We start from the raw sequence: 20,728 nt of genomic DNA, 5'->3' as shown, positions 1-20,728 counted from the left end.
GCATACAATTGTCCCAGGTTGTCGGGTAGGTTGCTTCTGCAAAGCTTAGAGAATCTTCTATTTATAGGCAGCTGTTAAGAGGAAAAGGAAAACTGCTAAATTTTTAAACTCTGTAACTTAAGTTCCCATCTCCCTGCTCCCAGCCGCCTCTCTCCATCCCTCTTTCTCTCTGTTGGTGGTTGTCTAAGGGAACACCGTGGCCACAGTATGGTATCCCAGGCTGAAAATAGAACCCGATTACATCATCACCCCGACCCCTCAGACCTGAACAGGAAGTCACCGCCTCTTGGTAGAATGGACAGGAAGTGGTCATGTGTCTGTCAGAGCATAACTGCAGTCTTTGATGGGGTTTCTTAAGATTTATAGCGTAAGATTTATAGCTTACTTCAGTCGAGACAGGAGAACAGGGGGTGGGAGTAGTTTTCCGGGGTTGTAGAGCAGCAGAGGGGCTGGGTGTAAGCAGGACTGCCTGTGTTGATGGGAAAAGCTGACATGATGAGAAGAGACATCACAGACAGAGGAGGTAATGCACCTTGGTGTATCTGACCTCTCATAGCCTGCCTTTCTCGGTCTTGGAGAGAACAGGGCAGGCACGACATCCTGGAGAGGACCTGTTCATGTGTGCGTGTAGTCAACCATCCCATGCTGTCTTTCTCCCCCTCCACCGCCTCTCTCTCTCTCTCTCTCTCTCTCTCTCTCTCTCTCTCTTTCTCACTCGCTCACGCCCAGCAGAGGACGGTGCCTGGTTGCCCTGTGCTGGTCTGTACTGTGTTTATCCTTGCATTGCCTCCATGTCAACTCTGAGCTTAATAATTCACCAACCTATTGTGCTCCATGAGAGAAAGCTTTAATCCAAGTTCACCAGTGGCTCTTTGTCTTCCTCTTCCTGTCTGCCAGCAGCCTGCTGTCTGTTCCTGGGGGGCAGCGACCCTCGCATCAGTACCCCTACCTAACACTACACACTGTTACATACTTTCGTACAAGGAGTGAAACATGCACATGTATGTTTGGGGCCAGGTCAGATGACACGTCATGTGCTCGATGTACTGTATATATTATCCACATGCTAAATGTGCTTTGCAAGCTGCTATGAAATATTAACTGTTGAGTGCTAACTATGGTGAGACAGAGAGAGAGAGGATGAGAAAAACTCCTGTCTTCATTTTGTCTACTTCTCTGTCCTGTATCCAGCTTCACTTCCTGTTTGGCAGGCAGACCAGACTGTCAAAGAGGTATCCTAGAGGAGCTCAGCCTGTTCACTTACAAGTATTAAAGTCATAAAACTAAACTTGTCTGAAATAAACTGACACAACTATACTTTTAGATCACATATTTCCGACCATATAAAAGAGAGAGCTGGTGAGTTATAATATGAACAGTAAAGTAGTCCTGGGCCTGTTTCACAGGAGGCCCACATCAATAACAGAGATTCATTATGGTTTAATGACATTATTCACCAGTGGCTGAGCAGAAAGACAAGAGTTGGACCGGCGGAGTAGCGAGGTATCTAACAGACTGTAGTATGAGTGCCTAGGGTAAACACTCAGATTTTATTAACTGATTAATTCAGTCAGCAGCCCTTCAGATTGTTCAATTTGACTGTCAGAGCACCTCTGTCAACTCGCATCAGTCCTATTAGTGCCGTCCAGCTACGGCTCCACCTCAGCGGACGGGCTTAATTAAAGACCAGATTTGAAAGGTTGTAACCGCGACACCACAATTAACCTCAAACAGCCAATCTGTCGATATCTCCCTGAGAATGAACCCAATCAAGCAGCTGCCTCCACCCCTCGCTTCTTTATTTCCCCATAGTGCGGCACAAACCTACGAAACCAATTAGTTGACACCACCATCAAACACCTCAGAGAATAGAACTTTCTCACGGCATGTTCTATTATCTTTGCATAACTTCTGGTGGACTGACACACATCTAAAGCATGAAGCACACAGTCCCTTAAACAAAAACAAAACACTAACTTATTTATTAAGCTTTCAAGGGAACCTAATTGTATTGATTAAATTGCCATCCAACCTGTAAGCCAGAAAGTGATAGAGGCAGACTGGCAGGCAGCCACTCTCCGGGCACCAGGACCCACCAGGCTGGCTGGAAGGGCAGCTTCCTCCCCTTCCAACCTGTCAGACAACCTGAAAATATAGAGGCGATGCTAACGTCAACCAGGTAACTGGCTACAACCTTTCTTTATTATTCTCTCCCTCTTCTACCCTTTTACCACTATTTCTCTCAATTCGCAGGTCTTTGTTAACGACTGAATGCTTGAGGTGATGGAGGATAGTATGTTCACGGTCCAGATGTCTGTATCTGGGGAGAACCTATGATTTATTCTGGAGTGTGTCTGTGTGTTAGGTGAACAGAGGACCCCAGAACACCTCTACATTTGGAGGGCCGGATGTTTTGGTGGAGCTTCCTTTCCATCTTCTCTCTGATGGCCCAAACGGCTCTCTAACAACTCCTCTAATATCATCCCTCCATCCCTTCACTCTCCTCCTTCCGGCCCAGCTCCATCCCTCGCTTTATTCTTGTCTGACTGGCACAAGCAGCAATCTCTCTGTGTTCTTTATTCCTTATAAAACATTTAACACATTCACCTTCGTCTTAATCTTTTATGGACGCCCTACTTACACACTTTCAACTTTCTTCCTCTGGTGCTCTTCCAGTAAACCTGTGTGTTCGTGTCCGATGCAGACCAGAAGAGTGTTTATACCTGGAGGATGTTCTCCTTTCTGCCCATTGGACACACAAACAGCCTGGCTATATAAACGAGCCTCAGAAGAAAAACGATTATGAATGGTAAATCTACTTTGAAAGAATACTACATTCTATCAAGTGCTGTCTGCAAGAGAGGAAGCCACATCATGTTCTGTGCCTCAGATAACAAGCAGTACAAAGGACACAGCTTTCTCTCCAAAAGACTTAAAAGGATAATCTAATAAACTACTCAACCTTGGCTGCGGTCAACGTGATATGCCTGCAGACAGTGATGGGAGGGAAATATCCCTCTTTCTTATTGGGTGTGCATGCCTTTGGTAATGCTCAACCTACATCTTTCTCATAAATATTTCTTTATTATTTACCCACCCTAACTGGTCCCAAAATGTTTGCACTAAAATGTGTGTCTTGTTCCCCAAAGCGTTGCTTGTGTCGGCTGGAAGGTTCTGTAAGTTTTTGTGGCGAAAAGTGAAGCTAACGGTAGCTAACTAGTTAGCCACAGTCACCTACGTCACTTCCAGCTTCCGGGAGACCGCTAACTAGCAAAAAAAAAAAGGCTGCAGAAACGCCACAGGCACAGGCCAGGGTGATAACATCTTATGTAGCTAGAGCTAGCTATGTTTCCAGGCTGTGATATCAACACCCTGGGTATTTTCGCCCTTACTACTGGTTAGCAGTAGTCCCACACAGCAGTAGTCAGCTCAGCTGTACAAGTTAGCTATTTACCGGTCCGGGGGTCAGGTCTGAAGCAAAACAGAACAGGCTTCTCCAAGTCAACAAAATGGTACATTATGCCTGCGACGATGTGCTCTACTGTCGCTGATATCCAGTTCTCCAAAGCACCGCCACCAAATGTAGGCCTACCAGCTAGCCAGCGTACAGGACTAGCTAGCACTACCAACCAGTTAGCAAATACTTCGTCAGTCTTGTTTTCCCTGTATTTGTGCTGGGACTGATAGATTATATAAGCAATAAACCACGAGAGGGGTGTCAAATGATGACCATAAGTCCTGCAATCGAAGCCAATCAATATTCGAACTATTGGAGTGGATAACACGAAAAGCACATGCCGGTTTTCCCTAGTCAGTGCGGATAGTCGGTCACATGAACCCCATGAATCGAAAAAAAAAAATCGCGAAATTATGTTTTCGTCTTTTCGAAACTATTTTTCCACAATTAAAGGAGATCAGAAGCGTGAAACAGAGTACAGTAAAGCCAGTCCTCAAGTACTCATCAATGACACAAACCTTTTTTAGAACGATTTTTGGGAGATGAAAAAATTCCAACCTTTCGAAACTTTTTTATGGAAATATTTTAGCAACCCATTGAGAAAAAAATCACACCTTTTTTTCGAAAATATATTTTCCACTTTTCGAAAGTTGTTTTTCGAAAATATTTATGCAACCTTTCAAAACTTTTTTTTTCTTCCACACAGTGAAAGGAGAGAACATATATATATTTTTTTTTTGCAACCTTTCGAGAAAGAAACATCAGAGGAGAGGGGAGAATAGCTACACTAGTAGTTTTTCAACGAAAGCCAAACACCTGTTGGACACTGACATACCAGCTGTTCTTTATTGACACTGCATGACGTCATGGAAACCGTACAGCCAGACAAGACGTTTGACAGACAGACAGGTTGACCAATGGACAGACAAGTTAATCTCTTGGAATGAAAAGCGGCAGGTAAATTGTTAAACCTGTGAAACCTGGTGATCACTTAAAAACTTCCTTCTGGCAGTTGAAACACGGTCAAGCAAAGTAGAAACTCAACAGGGAGCTCTACTGTTAAGTAAAGCTCAATACCCAGACTCTATAGCAAAAGTGCAAGTGTAAGAATGTACACATACAGTTATTTACCACGAACATGACTAAATTCCAAATCAGTGATCCAAGTGGTTACATAGTCTGCCAGCCTGTTACTTTTAAAATCAACAGAAATATGCACACACTCAAACATTCACACACACACATGAAAGCTAGACACATCTGAGCAATGTTAATAATCTAAATAAGGCTGACGAGGTATTTAAATATTTTGGGTAAACGTTTCCATCTGCATAATGTGAGCTCAAACACACACCAGCACACTGTGCAAAGGCTACAAATCATTGGTTTAGAAGTATTTTAATCATCATATAATATTCCATCTTGAGATAAAAGGTGTAATAATGTTAAATTATGTTGAGAAATAATCATAGGACAGGAATGGGATATACAGAAGACCTGTTCACCCAGGTAGATATGTGCCATGCAGCTGTTTTCACAGACCAGATTAAACCTACAGATTAAGAGATATGTCAATGAGCATTATCTACTGAGAGGGATTCTTAGACCCAGATTAGGTTTAGATTAGAAGCAAGCGACAATAAAGACACAGACAGTTTAAATATGAGATACTCTGGTTCAAGTTCCTAGATCAAATACTAGATTAAATAGATTAACAGTATATGATGGTGTTCATAATGTGTTTTTAACCAGGTCCAGAGTATCTGAGGTATGGAATGCAAACATTCTTAATCAGAAAAAAAGACAGTTATTGTTTAGTTTTTTTTACATCAAAATTATATAATCAACATCTGGCAAACTCAGTTGACACAAACATCATCATCCTCCTCTTCCCAGATACAGGTAAATCGATTTGTAACCATAGAGGTGATTGGTCCTTAAAATCAGTCAAAGTAAGATGCCAGCATGTTCCAGCATGTTCCTGTGAGGGGTTCAGGTGCCATCTGAATGTGCTGAGGTCTCGTAACGCTACTGCTATGGATCCTATTCAGTGGCGTAAAAGAAGGAAGAAAGAGAGCTACAGAGAGACGGTGAAAGGAGAATAAAATGGGAGAGCATACTGAGAAGAGGGAGAGAAAAGTAGAACAGAACCGTAGACGACTGCTGGTCTGTAGAGATGGAGATGACGTCACCCATTAGAGACACAAGGGGTCTACCAGGGCATTCAGCAGGGGCTGGCCACAAGATTTACACTAATGTGAGAGAGAGAGAGAGAGAGAGAGAGAGAGAGAGAGAGAGAGAGAGAGAGAGAGAGAGAGAGAGAGAGAGACCAGCAGAGACCTACCAAGTAAGCGAGAGAAAGAGAAGGAGAGGAGGGGAAAGGTTATGTGTTCTCTCCTCCCAAACACACCCAGCTGACCCTGCATGAGACAGACACACTTTAGTTCTTTACAATAGACCTCCGATCATTTCACTGTATTTCAATCATTCAGGAACGTATAAATAGCTACAGCTGATTCATTTTTATATATAATATATATATATATACACACACACACACACACACACCAACATACAAGATTAATACAAACCGAACAAACAAGTTGCCGTCAAGAAGTGAAATATTATAACACAAGCACAGGTAAACCCAACCACAGACTGCACACAAGCCTCTGTCTGAGGAGGTTCTCTGGTTTACTGCAGGAGGTCATGTCTTCCTACTCTCCCTTCCTCTCCTCTTCTCCTGGGAAGGCTGCTTTCTAACCAAGCTTCCATCTGTCCAGAGGTGAACAGAGCTGTAGGCATAGCAGCCAATCAGAGGCAGAGTTGGACGGGTCTAGACCACAGATGGGGCCAATTAGATATAAGTCGCAGAGAGAACCAGAAGACAGTGTTTAAAGTACATTCAGTAGTAAAGCAGTAGCAAACATTAACCCCGTCTTCTCCTCCATCCTCCTCATCCGTCCCTCTCCCCGTCCTCTACAGAGTTCTCATCCATCCCTCCATCCACGCAGCCCTCTCATGCTGCCAGCCAGAGAGAGGGAGGAGGGGGTAGGGGGGAAAGGAGGCGCCCGGCCGACGACAGACAGGTTGAGCCAGGTGAGATGACAATCAGACGCTGGAGGGAGGTGGTGACATGGTCCAGTGTTTACACCCAGCCCAGGGCGCAGGGGAGAGAGGGCCAGGTGTGCAGGAGTCAGACTTAGCCCGAGGCCTGAGCAGCTGCCCCAGGACTGGTCTCTTTGCTGAGGCGTACGATCTCCTGAGACAGGACCTCCAGGTCCTGAAACACAAGAGGGAGGGGACACAATGTCAAGGCCTCATAGCTTGACAACAATGATCCGGGTTCCTCATGGGTAGATCATCAGAAAGCCAGGTTGTGGATGGTAATGGAGTGACGGGAGGGGGAGGGGGGGGTGAATACGAGCAGGTGGACTGGGAGGGGCCAGCCACCTGGCTGAGCAAGTACTGAGTTGTATGTGGCTCTGCAGCCGAGATGACATTTTAACAGGCCTGTTTGTTCTTGGCCTGGCCACCCCCCAATTGCACACTAAATATTCATGAGCTCCCCAATGCCTGGCTTCTTATTGGAGAGAGAGTGGGCTGGGGGGGTGGGATGAGTTTTGTTGGGTAGAAATACTGCTACTTCATGTGACATGGAACAGGCATAATCCAACACAGGATCATAAATATTCCCTGGGGGCAGGGGGCTGGAGGCTGGGGGATGAGTGACAATGAGCTAGAAAGAGAATGTGAGGGGAGAGAGAATGTGAGGGGAGAGAGAATGTGAGGGAAGAGAGAATGTGAGGGGAGAGAGAATGTGAGGGGAGAGAGGAGATGGGGAAGGGAGAGATGACAAGAGGGATGAGAAGGCGGAGTATGAGGCTGGCAGCCTTCCTCTGCCTGGGGCATACCGGGCCCAATGCCTGGTAGCTTCGCCATGAGTCTCCTCCATTCTACCAAGGTTACATTTGTGTGTGTGTGTGTAACCTACAACCCTCTGTAGGTGTACTACTACACACACACACAAATACTCTTTGGCTGGCTGTCTCGTCTTACACTCTGAAGCGTGACTGCATATAGCATCCACTAATCAAAGACAACACATGAAGCTGACACACACACACACACACACGTAATCATATCCTGCCGCAGTATGCTCAGAGACACATGATTCAGAGCCCACTGCATCATGGGACATGGGGACCTCCCACGTCTTGGCCTCACATGAATAGTAAGTATGGTGTGTGTGTAGGTGTTCTGATGTCACACACACACACTAATACACAAACACACACAGCCCACCCATTTTGTCCTTAAATCTATCTTCTTTAGTCAGCTGTTCTTCCAGCATGTTAGCTCCAGCCAAGAAACGCATACCGTGTGTGTGTGTGAGAGTGTGTGTGAGTGTGTGTGTGTGTGAGTGTACTGTACCTTCTGTAGGTGCATGTTCTTGGTCAGCTGTTCCTCCAACATGTTCTGCAGCTTCTTGTTCATCTCCCTCAGGTTCTCGTCCCCAGGCTTGACCAGGTCCCTGAGCACAGAGCCCAGGCCCCCTCGCTCCACCAGGGGCCCCCCGTGACCGTGACCCCCGTGGCCCCCATGGCCCGCGGGCCCCCCAGCCCCCTCTGAGAGGAGACACAGAGGAAGGGGATGGAGAGGAAGGAGAGAGAATGGGGTATAGGAGACAAAATAAAGATATATTGTCACATTATTGTGACAAAACCTTTAAACAACAACCAATAATCTCCCTACATATCAGACCTGAATAACAACCTAGGAAAGGCACAGTAATAGGAATGTCCAGGTGGTGTTAATGAGTCCAGGGAGCCATGCTGCAGGAGTCAGGTCACACGTCAATTCACTGGAGAGGGGTTTCCTCAGGACACAAGCAGGGGTGCTGTGACTTGTCTCTGCTGCCAGCTTTGGAAAGGGCATCTGTGTGCATGTGTGTGTGCTGCCAAGGTAGTAAAGGGCTCTGTTGACAGCCTGATCGACAGACACACACCTCTCACTTTACACTGTCTGTGGGGCCAGCCACTATACACAGAGATCTGCTTACACAAACACATCCCTCAAACACTGGAGCCAAGAACTCACACACAGACACATGTACACCCACAGAGTGCGTGCACACACACACACACACACACACACCAGTTAATCCAGAATTAAGGATGATTCAATATCAAATAGAAAAAGAGACAGAGTGAGAGGAGAGAAGACAGAAAGAGAGGTGCAGGGATAGAGAGAGAGAGAGAGAGAGAGAGAGAGAGAGAGAGAGAGAGAGAGAGAGAGAGAGAGAGAGAGAGCACGAAAGAAAGGTTGGGTTCATCTAGGTGGACTCAGACTGAGAGAAGTGCCAGTAAGAAGATCAGACAAGCCATCTGCAACACTGGCAGTGACCAGCTAAATACACACACACACACACACACACTCTTGAAAAACAACCCTAACTCTACTGCCGCTGACTCAAGAGTATGTCTGGGCCAGACAGGACAGATGCAACACCACAGGTATGAGCACCAGGCCTGCAAAACTGCTGTCTCATCCTGGACTGGGCTCCAGACTGGCCTAGCTTTCTCTCTGGGTAACCCAGGGAAGTCCTCCAGGTCTGGAGGTCCCCTGCGGAAGAGGGGGAAGAGGAGAAGCATTCTACTATGGTAGGAGGAAAAGGAGAAAGAGGAGGGCCGTGCTTCAGTAGCTTGTGACAGCTAGCGTGGCTACGCTAACGCTCAACACCCACAGAGTAATGAACTGCCATCATTAGAATCCTCTAGATGCTTTAAAGACTCTGTCATGGGGTAGGGACACCATCATTTATACTGTGCTGATTCAGGGGGAGGGAGGGATAGAGGGAGGAGATGGTGAAAGGAGGGGAGGCAAGTCGAGGGATGGATGGATGGAGAGAGGGGGACGGAGAAGGGATTTGATGCAGAGGAAGGCAGGTTATTTCTGGAAGAGTTCCCCCCTCTCTCTAAGACCAGATTCCACAGGGAGGAGTCATATGAGGTAAGGTCTCGGTCTGCAGACCCACCCTGTGTGTGTGTCTACACACCCGTTTGCGTGTGCGGACTGGTCGTGTGTGTGTTTACGTGTCTGCAGAGCTGCCGTGCATGTATGTGAGAGAGTGCTTGCCTGGCATGGTGCCTGGCATGCACTTCTATGAATGTGTGTGTCTGAGTGCCTTCTCCTGTACAGCTTCCATCTCTCACTCTACCTCTCCTTCCATCTCTCACTCTACCTCTCCTTCCATCTCTCACTCTACCTCTCCTTTCATTTTCTCACTCCATCGCTCTCGTCATCCATCCTTGGCTTCCAGTAAACCAGACTGATCGCTCAGCTTTCTTTTATGTCTGGCTCACTTGTCAGTCTGGGGTCAGGGGCGTGCTCAATAGGACTGGTGATCACAGCTGATAGGTTAATATGGAAATCAATCAAGACAACAAATCACTTTCTGTAAACCCACCTGTCTTATTTCCCAGTCAGGGAGCTAGACCAACACTGTGTCATCTCTGAGCATGCTGATTGGCTGTGTTCGGGCTGACAGTGGTGGAGGCTCATGTATAAAAGACAAGCCTGACTTGGTGAGTGGTGGAGTGAAACTGAATGGGAGCTTGCTATATCTGGATGGATATGTCAACGGCGTGTGTGTGTGTTGACTATCTGCCTGTGCGCCGTTTACATTTCCATTAGACAGCTGTGATGACCGACAGGCCACTACACTGTATCTGCTACAAGCTACAGACACACACAATCCAGTGTGTGTGTGTGTGTGTGTGTGTGAGAGAGGCAGAGAGGAGTAGAGGGAGCAAAAAGAGAGAGAAAGTGTGAGATAAGGAGCAAAAAGAGGAAGGGAAATCAGAAAGAGAGAGAGGGAGATAAGAGAGGAGCCTCTACATTATTGAAGATGAGTGTTGGGTTCATTCAGCCGTGTCTGCATCCTGAATCATTTACAGTCTGCTAATGTCAGCTCTCATCTAGCTAAACCCCCCCCCCCCCCCCCCCCACACACACACACACATCTACAATAACCCTCCACCCCCAAACACACATCTATAACGACTGCACCCCACACAAACACACCTACAATAACTGCACCTCTCACCTAATCCCCCCCCCAGAACTCACACATGGCTACAATAAGTGCAGCCCCCCCCAACCTTGTCTCTGTCCTTTACCCATAAACACATCTATAGACCCCACCTCATACATGTACAGATAGCTCTGTAGATTACAACAGCCTGGTGCAGAATGATCAGGGGAGAGATGGAGAAGCAGCCCTGCACCTGTTCACGCTACATGTTAACCCACCATCGACCCCACTGCCTTGTCAAATATGTACGTGTGTGTATGGTCCCGAGATCCTGCCCTGTCATCACTCATGCCTTACGCCCACAAACACACAAACGTGACGTAGGACAGCTGAATGGCAATGCAGAAGAATTAATGCACCAATGTGCACCCAGCAACCCCCCTCCACACACACACACACACACACACACACACACACACACACACACACACACACACACACACACACACACACACACACACACACACACACACACACACACACACACACACACACACACACTCAGCCTGCATCTCCACATACATCTGCTGAGAAGGCATTAAAAGACTGTCTTGGTTTTTCTATGCACACTTTTTGTTGTCTGACAAGCCTGTGGACAGGAGGCCTTCTAACTTTTATAGTCCAATATTTACAATTAGAGGAGAGGACTCTTAACGGGCTCTGGTCTGGCATTAAATGTTGAATCAGTCAGTCATGAAATTAAAACAGGGGGAAGCGTACACACACACACACACATCTTTCTCTGACATGCTTCGTCTCTCTACCCCTTTTTCTCTCTCCTTCTCCCACCTTCTCCTCTTTGTCTCTTTCAGAGGGTGGTGGTAAGTAATTCCCTGCTTTCTCCTTTCCCTCTTCCATCCCCCTCTCCCCCATCTCTCTCAGCCCTCCTAGCTCTCTAATTGGGGGTTGTGAGAAATAATCACCAGAAAGTCAGTGTTCCTGTCACAGGGTACAGCAAGCAACCAAGACCCTGTGTGTGTGTGTGTGTATGTGTGTGTGTAAGAGAGTAAGTACCTGCATGCACCAAGTACAGTGGAAGAAGATAAGGTCCCTGGAAAGACAAACTGGCTCCACATTAGGTTTCACATGACCTCCCCTCCTCATCAACCCAGGCACATGCGCAGGCACGCACGCACGCACACACACACACACACACACACACACACACACACACACACACACACGTACCCCCTCCTGCCTTGTTCTGCCAATGAACAAGCAATTCCTGACGACCATGAAAGATGCACAGGTTTGCTGGGTTCAGGCAGTTTACTGACTCTTCCCTCTCTCCTGTTCTCTCTTTCACTCTCTCTATCCTTCCCTCCTAACTAGGTTAGGGGAGAGAGGAGGCACGCGGGACAGGAGGCTATGCATTATCTACAGTTAAATATTCATGTGAATCCTTCCCTAGATTATAGCTAAATGTTCAGCTCACAGACTAAATGTCATAGGGCCGATATGAGCTCCACACAAACCTGGAAAGAACACACCCAGCAACCACACGCCCTCTCCAAACAACTTCTCTCCGTCCCCTCTCTGCCCCTCTCTCCGCCAGCTGTGGTCACCACACTAGGCTGGGCTAGCAGACACCCGGCTCCCCTCAGGGTGCTCCTCTAGGACAGCTCAGTGCTCCTCTAGGACAGCTCAGTGCTCCTCTAGGACAGCCCAGTGCTCCTCTATGATAGCCCAGTGCCCCTCTAGGACAGCCCAGTTCTCCTCTGACAACTCAGTGCTCCTCTAGGACAGCTCAGTGCTCCTCTAGGACAGCTCAGTGCTCCTCTAGGACAGCTCAGTTCTCCTCTAGGACAGCTCAGTGCCCCTCTATGACAGCTCAGTGCACCTCTAGGACAGCCCAGTGCTCCACTATGACAGCTCAGTGCTCCTCTATGACAGCCCAGTGCCCCTCTAGGACAGCCCAGTGCCCCTCTAGGACAGCTCAGTGCTCCTCTAGGACAGCCCAGGTCTCCTCTATGATAGCCCAGTGCCCCTCTAGGACAGCCCAGTTCTCCTCTATGACAGCTCAGTGCTCCACTAGGACAGCTCAGTGCTCCTCTAGGACAGCTCAGTGCTCCTCTAGGACAGCTCAGTGCTCCTCTAGGACAGCTCAGTGCTCCTCTAGGACAGCTCAGTGCTCCTCTAGGACAGCCCAATGCTCCTCTAGGACAGCTCAGTGCTCCTCTAGGACAGCTCAGTGCTCCTCTATGATAGCTCTGCAGTCGCTGCCACTCAAGGAGGTCACGTAGAAGGAATTGTCATTTCAAGTTGCACTGGGAGCCCAACCAGAGCCCGAGCTTCCCACAGGAAGCTGGCCCGGCGCTGCGGCGCTCATGTCTTCACACGCTCCTCTGCAGGGAGAGGTGGCGCCGCCTCGCTGCGTGTGGTGGCTGCACGCCATCGACTGGATCCCTCCATGGGGCCTCTGGGCCTGGTCCCTGTACGGCCGGACACCGCGAATGAATGGCGACATCATGCCACTCATCCACCATGACCTCCAGAAGTCCTCTGACGCGAAGTAGCCATGTGTACAGTGTGTATCGACCACTCAGCAACGTCTCAGACTAACCATTCCTCCCTTTTCCTTGTGGAGCTTGACAAAGTTATTAAAAGGCCCCTCGGACCTCCCGGTCTAACCTTGGAGGGCTTGCAGGCCTCCACTGAGAAGGGGAGAGCCTCCCAGGATTAGGTTCAGATCTGATCTAACGTGAGTGGAAGGCTGAGAACGTGGGGTGGGGGAAAGGATGTGTTCTCTGAGAACCCAAACTAGCTCTCCCTTTTCTGGGACTCACCAGAGCATGCTCTGACAGCGAGAGTGCAGAGTGGTGTTGTCACGACAACCTGACCAGCACGGGAGAGGGGAGGTTTGTGTGTGTGAATGAGCGCGTGTGTGAGAGAGTCTACATTTGCGTGTGTCAGAAAACAATCTCTGTAGTAGATCGGTTCGGACCGGCTCATGCAGAGGAACGGAGCCAGACGGGTGTTTCTCCAGACGGTTCTGGATCAGACCACTCCTACGTCAGAGCACAGTGGAGCCCTCACCAGGCCCCTCAGCCTCTGAGGAGGGTACCAGAGGAGGCTAGGAGACCAGGGCAATGGTCTGCCCTCCAGCCCCTCCTCTCCTATCCTCTAGAAAGCTGCCTGATCTCATTCCCAGCAGACTGCGTGTGATCTTACTCCCACAGTTCTGCGTGATAATGGAGCTCCATCTATCACTCGAGCTAATGTTATAGCTAATCTACCCTCCGTGGAGATAAGAAAGGAGACTGGGAGGCTAATAGAAATGTAGCACTAACAGATCATCCCGCTGAGGAGATGAGCCCAGCCACAGCCTCAAGCCAATCCTCTCATCCTCTTAGCCACGCCCCCCCCCCCTCACCCTGCATCTACCCAGTCTTAGAGACCATAACAGTACCACACCTCGCCATCATCAGGCATCTAGGTCCACACCTCACCATCATCAGAAGTGTTCAGACTGGTCTGCTTTCAGAGAAGCAGAGCTTCTGTGTTCCAGAAGCAGAGCTTCTGTGTTGCAGGTCCATCTGAGCTCCCCAGCCCCACACACTGAAATAGACCTTCTATAAAAAGCACCGCTCCAGTGTTTCAGTAGAGTTTGTAAAAGCGTGACAGAGAGACATGTTCTTATGTAATAATAGAATAAGATAAATTGTCTGCTTGGACGCAACAGACGTGAGCTTGGGTTTATTTGTGTATCACATCTGTTGGTACGATATTGTTTCATGTCTCTGCTATTTTTCTGCCCTGCTTTAATGGGATGAAAAGTAGATTGGCCTTAATCTTTGTCTGCGTTCTCTGTTGAACACGCTCTGATCTCCCTGTCTGGCATGCACAGACAGAACCAGTCCCAAATTAAAGTAGCCTCCAGCTCAGCGGTCTCTAGCACAGGTCAACACGGGTTAAACACCTGGAGGACAGTGCCCTACAAACTGGCAGCAATGCTGAGAGGCAATCAGAGGAAGAGAGATGAAATAGGGAGTGAAAGAAACAGAAAGAAAATAGACACAAAAAAGAGCGAGGAAGAAAGAAAGAGTTCCATACCTATCCTGCTGTCCATGACGTACGTCTCGATGATGGCACTCTTCTTACAGATGTCATCGGCCATGGAGGAACAGCTCACCTCGAGGTGCTTCACCTGGAGCGACAGGTCACACACACACACACATCAGGCTCCCTCACACACAACAATACATGTTCACACACACACACACACACATCAGGCTCCCGCACACACAACAATACATGTTCACACTCTCTCACACACACACACACACATCAGGCTCCCGCACACACAACAATACATGTTCACACTCTCACACACACACACACGCGAGTGTGTACGTACCTTCTCCTCCAGCATCCACTTCTCCTGCTGAACCTCGGCCAGTCTCTGGAACAGCTCACTGACCTCGTCATCCGAGAGGTCTGCCGGCCGCTGGGACTGGGGGCTGCCTGTGTTCGACTGGACACACACACACATTAGCAGTTGGTAAAACAGTCCAAACATCTCCATTTGTCTAGTGCTGATGTGCCTGAAGTAGCTAGCAGCTGATTCACAACATCATTCAGTGTTTGTTTCCCTCAACCTTTAGCCATCCATCTGTATTGTCATCTGGTTTCTCTCTCTCTCCTCTTTCCATTCACCGCAGAAACATCTGCTCGTTAAAGCCGTTCTATCAATAGTAACCATGTTATATTTAGACAACGGAAAAGGTACAGGGGAGGAAGAGAGAACGAGCGGGAGAAAGACAGAGGGAGAGGAGAAGAGACGGGAGAGGACAGACAAGCAGGCCAAGGCAGGTCAACTCCCTGTTGAGCTGTCAGTGTGTCAGAGCTGTGGACACTGGAGGGTCAGCCTCTCATCACATCAGCCTCTCATCACATCAGCCTCTCATCACATCAGCCTCCAACAGCTCCAACCCTGGCTGCTCCTCACCAAGCAGCACTCCACCCAACCCGGGTCCACCCAGCCCGGGTCCACCCACCCCGGGTCCACCCACCCCGGGTCCACCCACCCCGGGTCCACCCAGCCCGGGTCCACCCAGCCCGGGTCCACCCAGCCCGGGTCCACCCACCCCGGGTCCACTTGCTTCAGAACCCACTTCCTCACCAACCACAACTAGAGCGTCCAGCTTCAGAGCTGCCTGGCGTGACCCTGACCCTGATCTGAGTCTAAGACGATGAGAGCTTCTGCTCCAGCTGCCAACCAGCGCAACAGACACGGAGGAGGAAGTCTCTGAAATGTTGATTTCAGTCCTGTCATGGTGGAATCTATCTGCCCTGAGGCCCACAGAAGGCTGCTGGAGGCTCTCTCCTTCGGGCTGGATGTCTACATGTGTGTATTTCTGAATGTGGCTCTGCTTGTCGTTGCCAGTGGTCCAGTACCTTGTTGGAGGTCTGAGGTGCAGCCCCCTCCTTCATCATCTCCCTGTAGCTGAAGGACGACACACTGCTGCTGTCTCCTGTCTGCTGGGTCCGACTGGGAGAGCTGATCTCTGACAGCACCAGCTCCTCCAGGCCTGTACACACACACTATTAGTTTATTTTGAATATAGAAAGTATCCAGGTACTGTAACCACCCCATTGTAAACACACACACACACACACACACACGAGTAGGACCTGGACGAGGCCTGCAGCTGCGGGGGAGCCCCCCCCCTTCCCCAGCCACAGGACATAGATAAAGCAGCCTACTTTAAAATGTCTGATCTTCTACTTTCTCCAGAACGCCCATTAAACATTTACAGAGTCAGTTAAATTATCCATGGAGCAGAGTATCAGTGGGGGCCTGGGCCGGACCGGGCCTGGTGGGTACCGGGGACGCCTGCTCGGACCCCCTCCCCTCACCCCTCCCCTCTCAAAGACCCACACAGCTGCAGCATTGCTGGGACACACTCTTTAAGTAGCCAGGGTAGGGGGGCATCAAATATTAACACGGTTGCATCTCTTTGACTGTGTGTGTGTGTGTGTGTGTCTGTGTGTGGTGTTGGGGATGGGGGGGGGGGGGGGGGGGGGTGTTCCCTTTGGAATACATTTTATTTGGACACCACACACACAAATGAACACAAACCCACTCTTATTAATAAGAAACAGCCGCTGCATTGTGCAGTGCTGTGGAGACTGAGAACTGGTGCCATGGTGGATTTGAGGACCAGACTTGGAGATGAAGACACTGACGTAACAAACACACACCGCGACACACACCGCGACACACACCGCGACACACACCGCGACACACACCGTGACACACACCGCGACACACACCGTGACACACACCGCGACACACACCGTGACACACTAACTTCTGCTCTGTGGATGCGCTTAAACGTTGGATCGAAAATACACTTACATCATCCTACATGAGTGCTGCGTTTTGCCCCCTCCTCCTTCCACCCCCCCCCCCCTCCATACACCCCCCCTCCTCTAAATACCCCCCCCCCCCCCCATCATCTCTTTGATGTCCGTGACGTGAATACCTCTACATCTACAGTTTCTACATGCGGTGTAGCGTCCTGCGTGCGACGCCATGCAAACGTGACAGTTTTCACGGCGCTGCCTTATTCATGTGGGCCCCGTCTGCGCGCTCCGCCGCCCGGCCTGGGATGAATGTTTCATGCGTGTGCGTGTGAACACGCTGCAGAGACATGAGAGGACGTCCTGGGGACGGCCAGGCAGGGCCTGCTCCTGTGTCCATACATAATACATACACGCACCTACACAGACCCCGCTCGTACCACATCAGCCAGGTTCTGACGCCTATGGTACTGCCCGGGAACACACACATGGACTTCATGACACACACACACACACACCTTTGGGTCAAGGTCCAGGTGGTGAGGTACCATCTGTTCACCTGTATATCTAGTATACCCCCAACAGTGTGGGAGTGGGTATAACTGACAGTGTGTGTGTGTGTGTGTGTGTGTGAGATCACCTGTCCTGGTCTTGGTGTTGGTGAGGATCTCCTGAAGACGCTCCTGCAGTTTATCAGCTCTCTTCCTCTCCAGCTGGAGCTGTCTCTTTAGGTCCTTCAGCTGAACACACACACACACGCATCAGCTTGGAACAGACACACGACCACAGAACACACCCACTCCTGCAGAACACACACATTCCAGTTTGGTAGATGTGTGTTGCACTTACTGCTGCACTACCCTTCTTCTCCAGGATCCTCTGGCCATCCACAGTGTCTTTGATCTCCTGGTAACACACACACACACACAGTTAAGGTACAGGAAGACACACAGCGCCAAGTCGCGATCGAATCATCAAACCCACCGCGTAAAGCCGCCGCGTGTAGATCGCACCTGTTTCAGCTTCCCGATGGTGTGGTCGTGCTCGTCGCGCTCCTTCTCCACGCCCGTCAGCTGCTGTCTCACCTGGTCTGTGTGGGCCTCCTTCTCCTGAGGAGAGCAGCTAGGGTTAGCCAGCCAACAGCCTCCTCCCGCATCTGAAATCCTACCGCGGTGCTCTTGAGCAAGGCCCCAAAATCGACTCAAATCAAGTCAGAGGAAGAGCCGTTGCTTGTCTTAAGTCGTATATGCAGTGGTGGTGAGATAGAGACTAAGTGACCGATAACAGGAAACAAAATGATTCACTTAAGTCATTAGCAGAGTTGTTTTTGTTCTTTCACTAACACTTATTCAACTCTACTTCCTCCCTACATTCCTCCAGACAGAGAGAAGCATTCTCCTCCACAGCTTCAGTATAATTAGCTTAGTGTTCCCACACCCTGATAATAGAATGATCTACAGTGGAAGTGGGATTTACATATTAGGTTGATCCTGTGTAATAGTTTAATTTAGAATTAACCTCGTAGTACCGCTACAGAGTCAAAAACATCTCTAATTGGAACAGAGGATCTTATTTGGAGTAGGGCCGTACTGCACAGTGCGTCCACACACACACACACACACAGAGTTAATGAGACACACTCACACCTATGATGAAGCCCTCCAAACCAATTACAGCCCACAGGCTTCCACTGCTGGAGTAACCACAGCAAACATGTTAGAGAGTTCCTGTGTGTGTGTGTAGCGTGTTTCCGGGCATGGATGTGTGGCTCTACCTCCAGCTGGACAGCGTGGTCTTTCTGCAGCTTCTCAATGTTCTCCTGGTGTTCTAGTGTGTTCTTTTCCATGTTCTCCTGCAAAGCACAGACAGGAACGTGAGAACCAGAACCATGTCAGTAGTCACTGCTAAGATGAGATCTAATGAGTAAAGATCGGTAGACGAGCACAAGCCAAGACGCTTACTTGGGAGAACTGATTACAGATTGTCTTTCACCGGCCCATTCCCCCACACACACACACACACACACACACACACACACACACACACACACACACACACACACACACACACACACACACACACACACACACACACACACACACACACACACACACACACACACACACACACACACACACACACACACACACACACACACACACACACACACACACACACACACACACACACACACACACACACACACACACACACACACACACACACACACACACACACACACACACACACACACACACACACACCATTCAAGAAGTAGTAGCGATTCAACAACACATGGGAGACAGTGAGGTTGAAAAGGGATGTAGTGACACCTTGTGGAGAGCATGTCAGGGAGGGGCAGTACTAATTCTTAGACGAGTGTGTGCGCGCATGAAATAAACACGTGTGCTTGTGTGTGGTGGGCGTACCTCGGCCTCCTTCAGCCTGCGCTCAAACCAGCCCTTGGTCCCCTCCATGGCCTGGACCTGGGCCTGCAGCTCCTCCACACTCTGCTGGAGGCCCTCCAGTTCCCTGCAGCGGGCCTGGGGGAGGAGGGGGGAGTCACACACCAGTGGAGGTGCTCGGACTCCTCCTAGACCATCTTTTACCAGCCTCTCCTGGTGCTGCCCTCTTCACCTCCCCCCCAGAGCATCCTCCCTTTTCTCCTCCTTCACACCTTCTCCTCCCAGAGCTACCCCCCTCTTTCCTCTTCATCATTCTCCCCCCTCCTCTCTTCCCTACTCATCATTCCCCCCCCCCCCCACCCGCCCTCTCTCCTCCTTACCTTCTCCTCCCGGAGCTGCCCCCGGATCTCCTCCTCGGTGCGGTTCTTCTCCTCGTGGAGCCCCCGCAGCTCCTTCTCGTAGCGCGCCCGCACCCCCAGCACCTCCTTCTCCTGCTGGAGCCGCACGTCGCTCAGCTCCTCCTTGTGCCGGTGCTTCTCCTGGTTCAGCTCCATGGCCAGCTCGTCCAGCATTGCCTTGCGCTTCTCCGCCGTCTGGGGGGGGGGTGTGTGTGAGGGAGGGAGGGGGGGGGGGGTATGGGAGGGGGGTGGGTGAGGGAGGGAGGGGAGGTGTGTGTGATGGGGGGGTGAGAGAGGGGGGGGGTGAGGGAGGGAGGGGAGGTGTGGGTGTATGTGAGGGGGGGGTGAGGGAGGGAGGGGGGGGTGAGGGAGGTGTGGGTGTGTGTGAGGGAGGGGGGGGGGCAGTGTGTGAGGGAGGGAGGGCGGGAGGGGAGGTGTGTGTGTGTGTGTGAGGGAGGGAGGGGAGAATAATGGACAGAATAAAGCCCTAGTCCACTGATGGCTCTATGCTGTACTGTGCTGTTCTTTGGCTTAGCTCCCAGAAAAAGGGATACTTGTTTTATAAAGTCCTCTGCTAAGACTACATTAGTATTGCGTGTCTCGAAAACCTGTCGTTCACTGTGAAAAGGTGACCCCCCCCCCAATCTCCGCCCCTACCCGTCCCTGAGACAACGCCTAATATTACCTCAGAACGCAACGTTAATCACACAGCGGTGGTCACTTTGCTCTGATAACCAGCCACGCTGTGTGTGTGTGTGTGTTTGTGTCTGTGTTTGTGTGTGTGTGTCTGTGTGTGTGTGTGTCTGTGTACCTTTTTGGCGTCCTCTAGCTCGCGCTGTAGCCTGTCTTTGTCCTGCCCCTCCTCAGTCAGCTGCTCTAGAAGTTTTCTGTTGGCAAAGCTGGACTCCTGCAGACACGTGGCAGTACAGCCGGGTGGAGAGAGAGATGGGGGGCAGATGGGAAAGAGAACATGACAGGAAAGAGAGACATATGGGAGGAGACAGAGAGACAGGGTAGGGGCAGAGAGAGAGACATATGGGAGGAGACAGAGAGACAGGGTAGGGGC

The 20,728-nt window shown here is 49.9% G+C and overlaps 1 protein-coding gene across 3 annotated transcripts in view; it reads right to left on the bottom strand.

Annotated features, from left to right (window-relative positions):
- Window positions 1-4,839: 4,839 nt before the first annotated feature.
- The window catches only part of gripap1 (GRIP1 associated protein 1), a 22,870-nt gene continuing 6,981 nt past the window's right edge, over window positions 4,840-20,728 (bottom strand). For all 3 annotated transcript variants that reach the window (XM_067240465.1, XM_067240466.1, XM_067240467.1), the window contains 12 exons: window positions 20,474-20,569; window positions 19,645-19,857; window positions 19,289-19,402; window positions 18,634-18,711; window positions 17,873-17,968; window positions 17,709-17,765; window positions 17,500-17,599; window positions 15,951-16,084; window positions 14,911-15,027; window positions 14,607-14,700; window positions 7,892-8,085; window positions 4,840-6,740 (listed from right to left, as the gene is read on the bottom strand). In XM_067240465.1, the coding sequence (XP_067096566.1) occupies window positions 6,660-6,740; window positions 7,892-8,085; window positions 14,607-14,700; window positions 14,911-15,027; window positions 15,951-16,084; window positions 17,500-17,599; window positions 17,709-17,765; window positions 17,873-17,968; window positions 18,634-18,711; window positions 19,289-19,402; window positions 19,645-19,857; window positions 20,474-20,569 (1,374 nt within the window). In that variant the 3' untranslated portion in view covers window positions 4,840-6,659. The remainder of the gene's footprint in view (window positions 6,741-7,891; window positions 8,086-14,606; window positions 14,701-14,910; window positions 15,028-15,950; window positions 16,085-17,499; window positions 17,600-17,708; window positions 17,766-17,872; window positions 17,969-18,633; window positions 18,712-19,288; window positions 19,403-19,644; window positions 19,858-20,473; window positions 20,570-20,728) is intronic.

Source organism: Osmerus mordax, chromosome 7 (genome assembly GCF_038355195.1).
Source record: "Osmerus mordax isolate fOsmMor3 chromosome 7, fOsmMor3.pri, whole genome shotgun sequence".
Classification (NCBI taxonomy): domain Eukaryota; kingdom Metazoa; phylum Chordata; class Actinopteri; order Osmeriformes; family Osmeridae; genus Osmerus; species Osmerus mordax.
The sequence above is the reverse complement of the archived record's forward strand: the minus strand, read 5'-3'. Positions and strand labels throughout refer to the sequence as shown.